General features: G+C 39.9%; 2 protein-coding genes across 2 annotated transcripts; both read right to left on the bottom strand.

Moving 5' to 3' along the window:
• Positions 1-7430: 7430 nt before the first annotated feature.
• LOC133723689 (F-box/kelch-repeat protein At3g23880-like) lies at positions 7431-8973 on the bottom strand. Its single transcript, XM_062150565.1, has one exon. It carries the CDS (start codon positions 8773-8775, stop codon positions 7507-7509), a length of 1269 nt encoding a protein of 422 aa, XP_062006549.1. The 5' UTR covers positions 8776-8973; the 3' UTR covers positions 7431-7506.
• Positions 8974-10583: 1610 nt separating this feature from the next.
• On the bottom strand, positions 10584-17369 carry LOC133722711 (uncharacterized). The gene is made up of 5 exons (XM_062149584.1): positions 16996-17369; positions 16232-16451; positions 15267-15347; positions 11582-13405; positions 10584-11129 (listed from the first exon to the last, which is right to left on the bottom strand). The coding sequence occupies exons 1-5, from the start codon at positions 17367-17369 to the stop codon at positions 10584-10586; spliced, it is 3045 nt and encodes a 1014-aa protein (XP_062005568.1).
• Between the last annotated feature and the right edge of the window lie 220 nt (positions 17370-17589).

Below are 17589 nucleotides of genomic sequence, written 5' to 3'. Positions count from 1 at the left end.
TTTCTAAGTTTGTTCGGGATTACAATCCAGAAGTTCTTTGTATATCAAAACCTTTTGTTGCTATGGATGCTATTGCGCCTTCTTTTTGGCGGTCTTTGAATATGGTAGTAGTGAACACCAATGATAGGGGTGCTTCTCAGCCAAATTTATGGGTGCTTTGCAAGCCTAATCTTCTTCCATCTGTTTGTGTTCTTTCTAGGACAGACCAACAACTCTCTTTCTGGATTGTTTTTGATTCCATTACGTGTGTTCTTACAGTAGTTTATGCTCGTACTACTATGGCTGCTCGTCGCAAATTATGGCTCGATATTGCTCAAGTTAAGGCTTCTTTTGTTGATGGTCCTTGGCGTGTTTTTGGAGATTTTAATGCAGTTCTTGGGGCTCATGAGAAGAAAGGGGGTGCTCCGGTCTGTCGTCGTTCTTATGAAGAATTCCAAGCAATGTCTGACATATGTGAACTTATTCATGTGGACACCAGGGGTGACCATTTACTTGGAGTCGCCGTAAAGGGATTCTAGGTAATGTGGAGTTGCGCTTGGACAGAAGCCTTGCAAATCTTGCTTGGATGGACAGTTGGGACCAATTTGATTGTTGTACTCTTCCTAGACTCACGTCAGATCACAACCCTCTTGTTATGTCTTTTTCTAAGTCGGTTGGAGCTCGACAATGTCTATTTCGGTTTCGAAAAATGTGGCTAGAGCACCATGATTTCTAGGACTTTGTACGTCAATGCTGGGGTTCAGTTCATTCCCATGGCTGTCCCTTATCTACTCTTCAACATAAGTTGCGAGTGTTATGAAAGGCTCTTCGGTCTTGGAATTGGGAGACGTTTGGGGATGTGCATCGCAAGGTTAACTCTGATCTTGCAGATTTGGCCTCCCTTCAACAAGAGATAGCTATTTCAGGTAGCTCAGATGACATGTTTGCAAAGGAAACAGAGCTTCAAGCTAACTTATCTGAATCACTAAGATTACAAGAGATGTTTTGGTGTGAAAAATCCAGAATCCGTTGGCTCACTGAGGGTGATCGTAACACATCTTTTTTCCATGCCTTTTGCCCGGCTCGGCGCTCTCAATCTTCTATAACTTTGCTTAAGGATAGCAATCATGTTTATCAGGATCCTATCTCAATTCAAAATCATATTGTGGATTATTATTCAAATATTTTTTCTCACCAGGATGACTGTCATGACACTGGTCTTATTTCTCGAGTAATTCCAGCAATAGTTACAGCGAATGAAAATGATTCTCTTATTACTATTCCTTCTCCTGAAGAGATTTTCTCGGCAGTGAAAGATATGGATCCTAATAGTTCCCCTGGTCCGGATGGATTTAGTGGTAGTTTCTTTCTTGCTTGTTGGGACCTGGTTGGTGTAGATGTGGTGCAAGCTGTTCAGTTCTTTTTTCAGCATGGTACTCTTCCAAACTTTTTTAACTCGAGTTTGATTATTCTGATTCCAAAAGTTGTTAATGCAGATTCGATTAAGCAGTATCGACCTATTGCACTTGCCAATTTTGTATTCAAAATCATTCCAAAAATCCTATCTCTAAGGCTTGCTTCTATTGCTTCAAGAATTATTTCTCCCCAGCGCGCAGCATGCCTTTGTTCCCGGACGAAATATTGCGGATTGCATTCTTACCACTTCGGAATGTGTCAACTTGTTGGATAACAAGAATCATGGAGGTAATGTGGCTATAAAAGTTGATATAACCAAGGCTTTTGACACACTTTCATGAGATTTTTTGCTTCATGTTCTAGAGGCTTTTGGTTTCATCCAACTTTTGTAAATTGGATGCGTGCTCTTCTAAGTTCAGCCAAGCTTTCACTATTGATTAATGGTCGATCAGTTGGATATTTTTCGTGTGGTAGAGGTGTACGCCAGGGGGATCCTCTATCACCATTACTATTCTGCTTAGCAGAGGAGGTTCTCAGCAGGGGCATATCTAAGCTTATGTTGGCTGGTCAGCTGCATCCTATATCCTCTCCTCGTGGTACTTTTTCCCCATCTCATGTTCTATTTGCCAACGATGTTATTATCTTTTTCCGTGGCGATAAACGTAATTTGTCTTTGATTTTGGATTTCTTTGACGAATACGGGACTAACTCTGGTCAATTAATAAACAAGGAAAAGTCTCACGTTTTTTTAAGCAAGCACTTACAAGCGAGACGTCATTCCATTGCTAGTTTCCTTGGCATGCCTCTTGGAAAAGTTCCTTTTACTTACTTGGGAGTTCCCATTTTTCGAGGTAAACCCCGCTCTTCCTATTTCCAAGCTATTGTTGATAAAATTCGTATAAAATTTTCTAACTGGATGGGTTCTATGTTGTCAATGGCTGGTCGGCTCCAGTTAATAAAATATGTGATCAACAACATGCTTGTCTATAGCTTCCAAGTCTATGAATGGCCAATTTCTCTTCTTAGGAGGTTGGAAGTTTGGTGCAGGAATTTTTTGTGGTCTGGATCTATTGATAAACGGGGTGTACCTTTAATGGCTTGGAAGTTATGTTGTACTCCAATCGTGGAGGGGGGTTTGGGTCTAAAGCAACTTGTACTTCTTAATCGCTCATTCTTATTAAAGAAGTGTTGGGAGATTTATTCCTCTTCTTCAACAAGTTGTGATTTTATTCGAAATAGATTTTGGCGTAATGGATCTCTGCGTAGCTCTTATGCATGCTCTTCCATATGGTTAGGAGTGCGAAAATTCTTGTCCTTTGTTCTTGAAAATGCAAGATGGCTTATTGGTTCTGGAGCTTCAGTTTCTTTTTTGGCACGATAATTTCTTGGGAAGGCCTCTTATTGATCTTTTCAGTAATCATCTTGGCTTACTTCATTCATTGGAAGGACAGGTGGCAGATTTTATTCAAAATGGCTCTTGGAATTTTCCTCACTTGCTACAATTTCATTATCCAAGCCTTTGTGATATGATCAGCAGAGTTCCAGTGGCTGTGGACCCCTTGAAATATAATAGGCTTATTTGGTCAGCATCAAAATCTGGTGTATTAACTGCCAAGGAGGCTTTTCAATTTCTACGCCCTCACTCTCCCGTTCTTGATTGGGGAGGATTAATTTGGTGCAAATTCATTACTCCCAGAATTTCGTTACTAGTTTGGAAGGTGTTACGGGGCCGGGTAATTTCGAAAGACTTTTTACAGAAACGTGGAGTGTCTCTAGCATCTAGATGTGTTCTGTGCTGCTTAGATGGTGAGTTGTTGCTCCATATTTTTTTCACATGCCCTTTTGCTGATTTCATATGGCAGAGATGGCTCTCTCTTTTTCAGTTGGCTGCACGTCCAAGCTCTTTGTTGGATTTGTTGCATGCTGGAAGAGGGAATGATCGAAGTCCTCAATTGAAGGAGCTTTGGTTGAGTTGTTTCTGTACGACTGTGGTTTCTTTGGAAAACACGTAATAAAGTCAAGTTTGAGGATTATGCTTGTTCTTCAACTCATGTTTGTCGGTTAATAATGGGGCATATGCGGGCTTCTAGTTTTCTTGCCTCTGGTTGCATGAATAATTCAGTTTTGGAGCTTTGTGTTTTAAAGTTCTTTGATGTCCCTTGTAAGCCTAGAAGAGCTCCCCGAATTGTAGAAGTGAACTGGGTTCCTCCTATCCTCGATTGCATCAAGATCAATACCGACGGGGCTTTTAATCATGATTCAAGCAAGGCTGGTTTTGGGGGAGTTTTCCGCAATTTTAGAGGTGAGTTTATTGGTGCCTTTGCGTGTAATCTTGACATCCCTTGTTTAGTAGACGCGGAGGTGATGACTGTTATTAAGGCAATTGAACTAGCTTGGGTGCGGGAGTGGAAGCATATTTGGCTAGAAGTTGACTCTTCCCTTGTTCTTAAATTCCTCATTTCCCCTCAGCTTGTTCCATGGAGACTTCGTGTGGCATGGGATAATTGTATATTTCATGTCTCTCAGATGCAATTTCGTTGTTCTCATATATTCCGAGAAGGAAATCAAGTTACAGATGCTTTAGCAAACGTAGGTTTAACTTCTTCAGGTTTGGTTTATTGGGATTCAATCCCCCAATTCCTTATTGACCTTTGTCATCGGGATAAGCTTAATTGGCTTACCTCATTTTCGTTTTCTTTACTGACATTCTTTCAGTGCTACTAGGTTTTGTTTGTAGGTTGCTTTGTTTTTGGAGGGGTTTTGTTTTGCCCCGTCCCTATTGTTTTGACATTCTCTCTTTCTAATAAATAGAGCTCTACTCCTTTAATAAAAAAAAAAAAAAAATCAACAAGAAATAACTAAAACAGCAAATTTAAGAAAAGCTTACCAACGGGGGAATAGGCATTATGTTTCTTTTCCAACCAGACGGTGATTCTAAGGAAGAAATGGGGATAGCATAGAAGAGAAGCGTTGAGAAATAGTGATTCTTCTTTCAAAAATTTCTGCATTTGCCACTGGATGGCCGAAATAAACGGATTTTACCAAATGTACTTTTTATCCCGCTCTATAAGTCGCATATCATGAGTTTCCACAAAATTGCTCGTATATATGTAGCATCACGAGGCAGCATGTTATATATAAAACCTCATCTACCACATTAAAGAAAATGACTACTGGCCTAATGCATTCCTCATAACTTTTGTCTTATTAAGACATGAATTCCGTATATTGTTCATAACCGAAAAAAAAATAGAAAATCCATCCCGGCCAGTATTCCTGGAAACAATTTGGTCAAAAGAGAGTAATTTATGTTTCTAAAGAATCCGACTTATTCTCTCGCCACAAATTAGTAGTCATGGAGTATACCTCTACTCTAGAAGGAAGAATAATGAGATGCATGTCCGGTATCAAAACCTATCTCACCGTAAGATGCAATGTGAATCAATCATTAGATTTGGGCTCATAGCCAAATTCAAGACCAGCTCGTATTTCTGATAAAGTAATATGGGGTTCACATCTAAAATCAATTGGCAATGGATGCCTGGATGGAGTGGCCCAAACCCTTATAAACCCGTAAGAAAAGTTATATTTTTCCAACGTGAGAGTTTTATTTATACACATTCTCAATACGCCCTCGCACGTGTGGCGATATCTCAAGCCATACACCTGGAATTGCACGTGTGGCGATATCTCAAGCCATACACGAGAACAAGTTATATTGGGTGACGGTGAGCACATGTGGCCATCGTTGAAACCAAACACGTGGGTAACCCGCTCTGATATCATGATAAAGTAATATGGGGTTCACATCCAAAACCAATTGGCAATGGATGAAGCGGCCCAAACCCTTATAAACCCATAAGCAAATTTATATATTTCTAATGTGGGAGTTATATTTATATACATTCTCAACAATTTCCTGGAATGAGATTGATTCTTTCGGGAGTAGAGACGTCGAGAAGGCTTGGCTGTGGGAGAAGCTTGAATTCCTTAATTGCTAGGTTGCATAAAACCATGTTAATAGCAAAAACCTGCCCCTCATAGTCAGACCCAAAGAAAGTGGGATATCATTGTTCTCAACCATAGAACGAATGACATCCTCATCATCACCATCAATATCTCTGGACAAAGTTAGCAATGCATGAGAATACAAGTTCTTCCTCACCAGTGTCAAGGCCCCTGGGGACAATCCTTTTAAAAAGGAGGCAAGTGGATGATTTGTTGTCCATGGAATTGGAGAGATGCTTGGATACAAATGTATGACTATTTATCAGAGTAGACCATGACTTGCACATTTGGATTGCATTAGAGACTTGGGGGGCAGTCTTGAAAGGATTTGCACCACCATCTGTTCAGCCATTTTGCAAAACTTGGGTTGTCTGTAATCCCATATGTACATTGAACTAACTTACACTCAATAATAATTATAACCTTTTACTCTTCCATTAGTGGAATCGTTTTCTGCTCACGTGTTATGTTTTATGAATTTTCAACTACATTTCTAAAAGTGGAGTTTGGGGTTTCTAGATGTAGGAAATGTATATTACTGTTTTACATGAAGTTGTCAAAGAGTTTGCATGTTTAACTATTTGAATGTGCTTAATTGATCTCTCTTTTCATTTTCCTTTCCATAAATTGTGGCAATATATTTAGGTCGCGTCTTTGGCGTGAAATAAGAGTCTACACTTGTTGTGTAGAACTAGTAGGGCCTTGTGCTAGTGTATGCACTCAATGTGCCTTATCTGCTCTAGGTTGGCAGCGAGCTTTTTGCTTCATCAAATGGTCGTTACCGCCTAGTGGCAGGATGAAGCTAAATGTCGTCGGATTTATCATCTGGCGGCAACATAGTAGGAAAGCTGTGCTAAAGCTGGTAATTATGCTACGTTGTAATTGGGTTACTTATCGAGTTATCTTTCCGTTATGTCACTGCTATGTCAAAGCAAATGGAGTAGCCAGTAGAGCACTCTTTGCTAGTTGGTGCTTGTTAGAATACAAGTATTTTGTAGAGATTCCTGATATTATTTCGGGACATACTCTAGTTGCTTATTGTAATCAGGGGTTCAGGCTCAATGTCCCCCCTTGTATTCAACAGTTTTATTAATCAAGGCTTGAAGGCAGCTGCACTAGCCATTCATTCAAAAAAAAAATTGTGGCAATATTTGTATTTATTATGGTCTTCTCGATAATACTTCTCGATAATAAATTAATAATTCGTTGTTGGCTTCAAATGGAGTGAGCATGTTTGATTTAGTTTCGAGTGGAGTTAGATAAGGTTTTGTGGGCCAAGTGGAGGAAGCGGCGATGCAGTTTACTAGAGGATGTTTTTGTTAGGCTCTCAAACAAGTTAGGATTTTGTTCTAGCTCCCCAAAAGCTTGCGGAAAAAGGCATTGAATTTCTGTACAAAAAAAAAGGCATTGAATTTGTCTGCAAGGGGTGTTTTGGTAATCACCAACTGTGAATCGATAAAACCTGTGCGCCTTACTGGCACTTACCGGTCATAATCGTCACCCCGCAAAGTCCTCAAACCCAATATTTAGTAAATCTTGTCATACACAACAAAGATAAGAGAAGCTTCCATACATGAGATTGATGATGGAAAATTATTTTATGCACAGCACTGTATGTGAAGCAACAAATCTAACATATTTTAGGCGTTGATATTTATAGACAACATTTTTTTTAATAACAAAAAAATGTACTTGATGTTATTTAGTCGTCTATTTCTGTTGTTGCAGGTGCACGTCGGTGTGCAATGAATACTCTCTCATTGATAATTTGCTTTGAGCGTGTGCTAGAGAATAATTAGTCAGAAAAGAAATTTTATTTTTATACAAGTCTTATATTGCATTACGCTTCGTCACAAGAGATGGATTCAGAAGCTAAGTTGTCAAATTATGTTCCCTGGGAAACAAGGGTAGAAGAAAATTATACTACAATATCGATCAGCATGCAGACGGCACCCAGCAAAGGATTAGTACTAGAAAATGAAATTCAAATAAACTAGATGGAAAATACAGCAAAACTAAAAAACAGATGGATAACTAATCAGAAACATCAAGCATGTCTATCAACTGCTGGAAGAAGACTAGTCCATTGTGTCATAATGCCCATTATGCTCCCATACCAGGGTTATTGCAATCTTTGACTGAAACTATACTACTCACATACTCAACAACTTGAGCGCAATTCAGAAGCGCGCCATTTAGAGGAAGATAGTTAAACTTGTTGGTACAAATGTCGTAGAAGATTACTACAGAATCATCACAGGCAACCAAAACAAACTGCTCATCGCTTTTTCCAAATAATGCAAATTGAGATGTAATCTTTACTACCGGCTCGAACGCCAAGAATTTTGTCCAGGAACCCTTACCACCACCAAAGTCATCCATCACCCATATGTCTAGGGTAGTCCATCCACGAACACAAAGAGCAATAGATTCTTTCCACAATCCAAGCACACCATCTATTAAACAACAATGATCATCATATGAGCCAATATTTATAACATGAAATGATTCATCACCTATATCGAACGAAATGATACATGCATGCACATCAATTCCTTGTTGCTCATCATCATCATCAAAGGTAACTTCTAAAACCTTCTGTTGTTCCATTGCACACCAGTAAACAATTCCCTTGAAGTATAGTCCCTTAGTTCGAGCATTCGAATCAGGCACAACGACTTTATTTTTCTTTAATAAACCATCATTCTTAATTTCTTTCCAAGAATCTGTAAGAAGGTTGTACACTTCTGCATAAAGAGGAGGAATAACCGTATCTTGATCATCACGATACTGCCATCCACTATTTATAAGTCTAACCACTTTATAATTTTTCGACATTAGATCACAACCAAAACCCACGGCAGCTGTCCTGAAAAATACCGGGGAAGAGAGGGCAAGCTGCGACTCAGGAAGCAGCTTGAATTCCTTGATTGCTGGGTTGCATAAGACTATGTTCGGTTTCTGTCCATAGTCAGCTAGACATATAATCCCATCACAATAACATGAAATTCCAAAAGTAGACCCCGCCCGGTGAAATTTCCGCCTGCACTCTAAACCCATGGAATGCGGAAAATGGATGTCCTCAAGAAAGCAACAATCAAAATCGTTGCAAAAATTGTACAATGACAATATCATTTCCATCTCGTTAGGGTTGAGGTCTGCAATGAGAAAATGCCTGAAAAGGATGGTGGTGGAGGGTGATGAGAGCTCGGTACGCTTCGAAGAAGAAAGGTGTTTGGCTGCAAAGTTGGGATTATTGATCAAAGCGTTCCATGACCTACGGACACACTTGAACCGCATCAGAGATTTGGGAGGCAACCTTGACATGATTTCCACCATAATCTCTTCAGCAAATTTGGAAAGCTCTGCCATCTTTGCATGCACATCACGTTGTACAAAATTAAATTAAATAAATAGGACGTATATAAAGGAAGGCTCAAAATCCGAAATCTCAGAATTGGAGCCTGACGAAGAAAAGGCCTGTTACTTACCTGAAAATGGGGTATCGATCTGATTGCTCTTGTACATGTGCTTTAATGATCTGACTTTAGCATCTCCAGCTTCCTTTTTTTTTTTTTTTTCTTTCCTGAAAACGAATGGTTTGGATTGGATTTGGGGATGCACAAAGCTTCAGGTTTAAATAATAATGAATGACCAGCAATTCTTTCCTTTTCGGCCTTTTAACCAAAACAAAAAAACGTAAAATAATCAGCGATACCGTGAATAAATTATGTTTAGCTGTTTTGTATTTTACCCTTTTTTTTCAGAGAAGTTTTAAATACACACCCATAATTACTTAATACACACTCCATACTTAATACACCACCCATTTAATTTCTCATTCTAATAATTTACTAAATACACAACCCAAAGTACCTAAAATACCCTTAATCTCAAAACTCATGAAATATCCGACTTTTTGACTATATTAAGGTTACTATTTAATATGATTAGTATATTCTAGTATATTGACATTTTGTAAATGACCATATTGATTACTTGTGTTAGTTATTGAGAAATTCATAAAGATTTATTATTGTTCCCTTTAAATAGATGCATATAAATAGGTTTTGTGTTATTTGAGCTCTCATCCACCAAACACCATGTTAATTAAGTATAAAATTATGAGTTGAACATTCAACCAAAACTATACCAATAGTTTCTCCATAGTGGCGGAACTAAATAGTTGTCATTAGAGGGGCCAAACAAATTAACCATTACAAAGTTTTTTCACCTGTGATGTTTTATATTAGAAAATAAATTGATTAATCATAACTCTTAGAACAAAAAAGGAAATTAACTAAAAAATGGGAGTAAAGCGATATGTTTAAAAAATATTTAATGCCATTGATTTTGAAATTCTAAATATTATGGTCTCTAACCTCGGGTAAAGCTATGGTATGTTAACATTTCTCATACATCAACTATTTTTACCACTTTAAGGACTCATGTTACCACTTTGAGGACTAATATTACTATTTTGAGGACTCATATGGTAAACTAAGAAAATTTACCACTTTAAGGACTCATGTTACCACTTTGAGGACTAATATTACTATTTTGAGGACTCATGTGGTAACTAAGAAAATTTACCACTTTAAGGACTCATGTTACCACTTTGAGGACTAATATTACTATTTTGAGGACTCAAATTACCACTTTTAAGGCAATTGTATGCATGTCATACGTTAACATTTTGTAGAATTTTCCCTCTAACCTCATCTAATTACAATTTATTTAAGGAAAAATTAAATTAGATAGTTTTTAACTTTATTCTTGTATTAAATTGAGAGGCCATGTATAGAAATTTGTTGTGTTTATCTAACTATTTATACATAAATAGAATAATATAAGGAAAATCCCTAATTACTTAATACACCACCCATTTAATTTCTCATTCTAATAATTTACTAAATACACAACCCAAAGTACCTAAAATACCATTAATCTCAAAAATCATGAAATATCCTACTTTTTGACTATATTAAGGTTACTATTTAATATGATTAGTATATTCTAGTATATTGACATTTTGTAAATGACCATATTGATTACTTGTGTTTTTTTTTTTTGGTCGAAAATGAAGATTCATTAAGCCACCAGGGCAAGAAGAAAAGCCAGAGAGCAAGTACAAGAAAAGAAAAGCTCAAAGGCAACACAAAAGATGGGCGGCAAAAACCTTAGGACAAATTACAAGGGGGGCCAGGGAGGCCATCACTTCGCAGGATAGAGATCAAGGAGGTTGGAGGCCTATTGGCCCAGTCCTGGGAGCACAACCTCAGTTTGGCAAGCTTGGCCGCTGCATCCACAACACGGTTAGCTTCTCGAGGGATCCAATTCCATTTGATCCCGGTGAATAAGGTTTTCAAATGAGACACCTTGTTCAGCATATGAGAAATCTTCCAATTTGGAGAGGAGGAAGAATTGTTGAGAGCATGAAAGAGCTCTTGACAGTCACCTTCCAGGATGATGTTTTGGAGCTTTAGGAAAGCAGCAAGCTGAAGGCCCTTGACCACAGCCTCGGCCTCAACTTCAATGGGGGAATTGTGGCTCTTCAGAATACTAGCACCTGCAATTGATTGGCCTCTATGATTTCTTATTATCACCCCAATACCACTTTTGTAAGTCTTGCTATCCCACGCTCCATCAACATTAACTTTGACAAAAGGGGGGGAGGGGGCAGCCAAGAGGGGATGGGACCAGGTTCGGTAACAGAATGAGGTGTCCTATCCAACAAGCCCGAAGCATTCAACCACTCATGAAGGATCCTGCTAATACCTTCGATCGCAGCCCGGGGGTTTGGTTCCCCATGTCTCATAACAACTTCACATCTGTGTTTCCATATTCCCCAAAGATGAAAAAATACACATTGCATCAAGTAATCCGGATTGTCGGAGAGAAGTGAAGCCTTTTTCTGGATTTCCAACAACCATGCATCCAAAGTTGTGATTTTGTTTTTCTCCGAGATGTATCCTGTGATGCCGCCAAACCATACCGCTGATGTCCAAGAACAAAGGAGCAGGCAGTGTTCGGTAGTCTCAGGAAACTCCCCACAGATTTGGCACATGGGATTTTTAGTCATCTTTCTTCAAAACATGTTCCAACTAGTTGGAATGGCATTCGAGATGGCTCTCCACAAAAAGTTTGCTATTTTGGGACTCGCATGGGAATTCCAGACCAAGTTCCAAATTTTCTTGTCAATTTGGGCCGAGGAGGAAGGGCCATCTTTGGAGGAAGACTTGGAGGTAGGGAGTGAATTGTAGTAGCCACTCTTAACAGAATACGAACCACATTTGGTGTGAGGCCAAATAAGCTTATCCTTTTCATTAGCCTCACCAATTGGGATTGCCTTGATGCATCTGATATCTGAAGGGTCGAGGAAGGGCTCAAGGTGGGAAATGTTCCAGTTCCTATCTTCATCAATAATTTCAGACACCAAGAGAGGTGTGAATCTGTTTGAGGTATCCGTGGGTTTGATTCTGCCTCCATTCCTGTTAGGAACCCAACAATCCTTCCAAACATCAATTGATTCCCCATTTCCTACCTGCCAACATGCGTTCTCAATAATTGTTTCTCTACCAGCAATTAAGCTATTCCAAATCCACGAAGGCCTAGATCCATTTTTGGCTTTTAAGAAAGAAGACTGATGGAAATATCGTGCCTTCAGGACACGGCACCACAGGGAGTTGGGGTTGTTGATCAAACGCCAACACTGTTTAGCAAGGAGGGCCTTATTGAAGGTCAGGAGCTCTTTGAAACCAATTCCCCCATCGGCCTTACTTTTGCATAGGTGATCCCAAGCTTTCCAGTGTACTTTATTCTTGGTACCAATCGAACCCCACCAGAAGTTGGCTATGTCAGAGTTTATAGCTTTACACAGGGAGGTGGGCAACAAAAAGACAGACATGGGGTATGCTGGAACAGCCATTGCAACCGACTTTATTAGGACTTCTCTACCAGCCTGAGATAAAATATCAGCTTTCCACCCCTCCAATTTCTGCTTTATCCTCTCCCGTATGTAAGCAAGGGCTTTTCTTTTGGAGTTGCCCCAGATGGTTGGAAGACCCAAATACCTGCCAGGGTTATCGGAGATAGGAATATTGAGAGCTGAGGAAATCTCGGTTCGAACATCTATGGGGGTCTTTGCTGAAAAGTAGATGGACGATTTATCATAGTTAACTGACTGTCCTGACGCTATACAGTAAGCGTCGATAATTGCTTGCAGAGATCGGCAATTATTCAGTGTGGCTTTCATGAAGAAGAGGGCATCATCAGCGAAGAACAAGTGCGTTATGCCCGGACAGTGTGTACTCAATTTGATGCCTTCAAGCCTGTTTGAGTTGGAGGCGGCAATAATATTCCTAGAGAGGACTTCCCCAATGATGAGAAACAGGTAAGGAGAAAGTGGGTCTCCTTGTCTGATTCCTCTTGAGGGATGGAAAGTTCGGCTCCGCTTACCGTTTATCAACAGGGAGAAAGAAACAGTAGAAACCACACTCATCACCAATTTCACCCATCTGGTATCGAAACCGAACTTGAGTAACGCTGCCTCCAAGAAGTCCCATTCGACACGGTCGAAGGCTTTATTCATGTCTAGCTTTAAGGCTAATTCATGCTCCGACTTAGAATTCTTGAGTTTCAAGTAGTGGTACACTTCATGAGCAAGAATGATATTATCTTGAATTTGCCTGCCTGGGACGAAGGCATTTTGATGTTTCGAAATGAATAGAGGAAGAATTGGTTTTAGTCTGTTGGCGAGGAGCTTGGAGAGAATCTTCACTGAGTTGTTACATAAACTTATCGGCCTGAAATGGCTAACACTCTCAGGATGGGGAATCTTTGGTATGAGGACAATGTTGGTCCGGTTCAGTGTGTCAAGCGAGAAGTTCCCACTATGAAAACAGGAGGCAGCCTGGTTGACATTATCCTTAACTGACTCCCAGAACTTGTAGTAGAAGAGGCCTGGGAATCCGTCAGGGCCAGGGGCCTTGAGATTGCCGAGCTGTTTCGAGGCGATAACTACTTCCTCCAGAGAGAATGGTTTGGTGAGCCTCGAGTTTTGTATTGATTACTTGTGTTAGTTATTGAGAAATCCATAAAGATTTATTATTGTTCCCTTTAAATAGATGCATATAAATAGGCTTTGTGTTATTTGAGCTCTCATCCACCAAACACCATGTTAATTAAGTATAAAATTATGAGTTGAACATTCAACCAAAACTATACCAGTAGTTTCTCCATAGTGGCGGAACTAAATAGTTGCCATTAGAGGGGCCAAACAAATTAACAATTACAAAGTTTTTTCACCTGTGATGTTTTATATTAGAAAATAAATTGATTAATCATAACTCTTAGAACAAAAAAGGAAATTAACTAAAAAATGGGAGTAAAGCGATATGTTTAAAAAATATTTAATGCCATTGATTTTGAAATTCTAAATATTATGGTCTCTAACCTCATCTAATTACAATTTATTTAAGGAAAAATTAAATTAGATAGTTTCTAACTTTATTCTTATATTAAATTGAGAGGCCATGTATAGAAATTTGTTGTGTTTATCTAACTATTTATACATAAATAGAATTATATAAGGAAAATATGACTATTTTTTTATTCTTCTAATGCATAGATGTATGTTTTGGTCATTTAACCTACCTACAAAATTTAATTTGAAATATAAAATAATAGGGATGTGTATTAAGTGATTAGGGGTGTGTATTTAAAATTTCTCCAAAAAAAAAGGTAAAATAAAAAAAAAAACAATGCTTTATTTATAGGGTAGTAAACGTGGTTGGTGCTCAGTACTGACATTCATGTAAACATATACCGGGCACTGGACATGCCTAGTTACCGGAAAACACGCCACAAGCTATCAAAAGAACCTCCAGGCGGATCGCCGTCATCCAAGCTAGAGGCAGTAGCCACTAATATCATGCCCTCCAGAGCCACCTATAGTGGCCGGCAAAGCATGGTGGAACAGCCACTTATGTCCTAAGTAGGCTTGCAAGCTGTTCCACATCGGACTCAAGGGAAAATAGTCTCCCAGACCGTATTATAAGGGTCAAATACTTCCAAATCAAGTAAGTCCAACACTCAACTTTTTCCGTACCGTTATTATGTCAAATTGTGTTACCACTACTGACTTAGGCATCAGAGGGTTTGAGACCGGCACCCCCCAGTCTCCCTCCTAATCTACCCTCTTTCCTGTACAGGTTGACAGAGTGGGTACCGGTGAATCAGTCTTTTCCTCTACTGCTGGAACCTAACTAAAACAATATATATTTGCTATGGACAGTAGAAAATCGGAGCCTATTCGGCCCACCGCTGGTGAAGCATTCACTAGCATGAGATAACAGGGCGTGGAAACCACGAGCCTTTTGTATAACGAAGTTACTTGATGACATTACTGGGCTTCACAACAATTTTATTTTTTTACTCCGACACCTCACTCCATAATCATCAGCGATCAATCTCACAAGGGTCACAACTCACAATTTGATACTTCACATCCCCGTCAACATCATGATTTCCAGTTCGAAATTAAAGCCTCAATCAAGCAACGGAGCAATTGATAAGTCTAGATATTGCCACTTTTCGAATTTGGTGATCTCATTTGGGATTGTCATTCCAAACGCAAATTACATAACACGATTGTCAAATTTTCAGACAAAACCCGAACCCGACTGAGCTTTTGTTCAAGCTAGATCGAAACAGAATCCCAAACGGCAGATCAGTGCCCTTAATGAAGAACACAACAATCTAGATAGATTCTTCGTTTGCTCTACTGCTACTTCCAAACTTCACCAAGTATGCGTTTTTAGCATTTCAACTATCAATTATCATTGCAACGCATAAATTCTAACCAGAAACACCTTAAGAAGACCCGAAACCACTACCACAGACAGTGGTGCCGACGGTGACTGTAACACCCGAAAACTCGAAATCTTCAAAATGTAATCGAATTCAAAAACTACTTACACTAACATGTAGAGCTCAGTGAGAAGATTGGTTATCGTACCTCATGCACGTCAAACAGTCGTTGAAGCCGTCCAAATTTACCCAGAAACAGTCAGAGTTGCTATGATTTTCTGTCGTCGTGTAGCTGATCTTATTATCATGAGAATATCCAACAGTTGAAGTCGTGAAATTATATGAACAATTTTTAGGTTCACCCCTAGGGTGAACGAGCATATTCACCCCTATTGTCGATTAACATACTTTTACTTAATAAATTTATAATCCAACGGTCCATATCTTAAATAAGCCTTTAAAGATCATTTCTGTAAAAAATCAATCGAATCAGAAATCGTTTAATTATCTAATTGAATTAAACAAATGGATGGTTCTAACAACACTTACTACTATTATGATGATCCGTCCATGCATTTTATAGAAATGGATAACTAAAAGGTCTTCAATTTGATTGATTTTTTACAGAGCTAATCTTTGTATTACGTTATACAACATGAATGGTCAGATTAGAAAATTATGATATTATTATACCTTAATCGCAAGAGAGGGTGAATATGCTCATTCACTCATGGGGCGAACCTAAGAATTGTCCAATTATATTTCACCCGTGGTGTTTCTTTTAAAAGGTAGTGAAAAATGCACCATCAGTGCCTCAACTCTTGTACACCGGCCAAGTTGATACCCGGACTCTCAGTGCTACTAATGTAATACCTGAACCCATATTTCGCTATTAACAAGGTACTTCCGTCACATTTCACTGAAGGCTCCGTTAAAAAAGTCACGTGCCAAACACGTGGGCTAAAAAAAGGGGGCAAACACGTCTTTTCGCCTAAAATTCATCCTAATCGATCAAAACCTCTACTTCTCCTCCATTCTCAGATTCATCCAAAGCAACCATTCCAAGGGCATAGGCTCTCGCGCCAAGACGATCATGATCTCGTACCACCACCATTCCAAGCAAACGGACACGCAACTCGGCGCAGCCAGCCGGAGCAGCGGCTTCCAGCCTGTCAAGCACTCCCGGAGCGGCGTCGTCCACATGGGCACGTGCAGCCCAGTCGCCCAAACTTATGCAACTAGCTAGGCACACCAGCACGAAAAAATTCTACGCCGCTAAGGCCTCCATGACGCCGGCGACGCTGAGCCGGAGCTTCATGACTACCAGAAGATTCATAGGGAAATGGAAGACGGCTCCGACTAGGGAGGCGAGAGTGAGCGGGTGGGTGATGCCCTGGGCGCGAAGGTAAATGCGGATTGGGTGAATGAGAGAGTTGGTGAAAAGGTCAGGGCGGGAGAACATGAGATAGGTGTGAGCCATTTTAGTGATATTCGGGTCTGGATGGCTTTTGGGGGGCTCAGATTCTGAAGGTAGTGGTGATTTCTCAGGTGGCTTTGATGTTAGTGGTGGCGGTGGTGACGTTTCAGGGGCCATGATGTTGGTGGAGGCGGTGGTGATGTTTCAAGGGGATTTGCTGGTAGTGGTGGGGGAGATTTCTCAAGTGGCTCTGATGGTGGTGGAGGTGAACTTTTGAACTTTTGAGGAATCCCAAACCCAAACCCAAACCCAAACCCAAACCCAAACCCATTATGCTCACTCTCATTCTCCTCTAATCCGTCTACGACTCCCCTGGACTATCCCTCATCTCATCAAGCCCATTCGACTTCTCCAAATACACCCTCCGATTCAGGTTGTGCGGGTAGTGTTGGTACTGCTCTTCCACGACGACATTGTCTTGGCCGTAAATCTCCTCGTCCAGATCGTCGTCGATAGCGTCGTCGTCATCTTCTGCCTCATATCGATTGGGAGGTGGCTGGGAATATGGGTTGTTCCAGAGGTGGCCGTCGTCTTTCAGAACCCTAATTTGGAAATTTGGGTAATTGGGTTGTGATTCCAGAGAATTTTCAGATGGTGGTAATTGGAATGAGTTTGAAGCCTGAGTCTCTGAGTTGTTTGTATAGGTCACTGTGGTTGCGGCCATTGGGTTATCAGTCATGTATGTGAAGTCTGGCTTATGAAAAAAAAATGGATGATTTGGATTGGATTCAAGGACTTGAATATAGGGGTGGCCGTCCGGACCCGAAAAACCGAAAGCCCAACCCGAAAAACCGAAAAAAGCCCGATTCGGTTCGGGTTTGATATAGAAATTCTCGGTTCGGTTTAGGACCCGACCCGAATATATTTTGTCGGTTCGGTCTCGGGCTTCACATATTCGG

The sequence above is a fragment of the Rosa rugosa genome, chromosome 7 (genome assembly GCF_958449725.1).
Source record: "Rosa rugosa chromosome 7, drRosRugo1.1, whole genome shotgun sequence".
NCBI classification, from domain to species: domain Eukaryota; kingdom Viridiplantae; phylum Streptophyta; class Magnoliopsida; order Rosales; family Rosaceae; genus Rosa; species Rosa rugosa.
The sequence above is the reverse complement of the archived record's forward strand: the minus strand, read 5'-3'. Positions and strand labels throughout refer to the sequence as shown.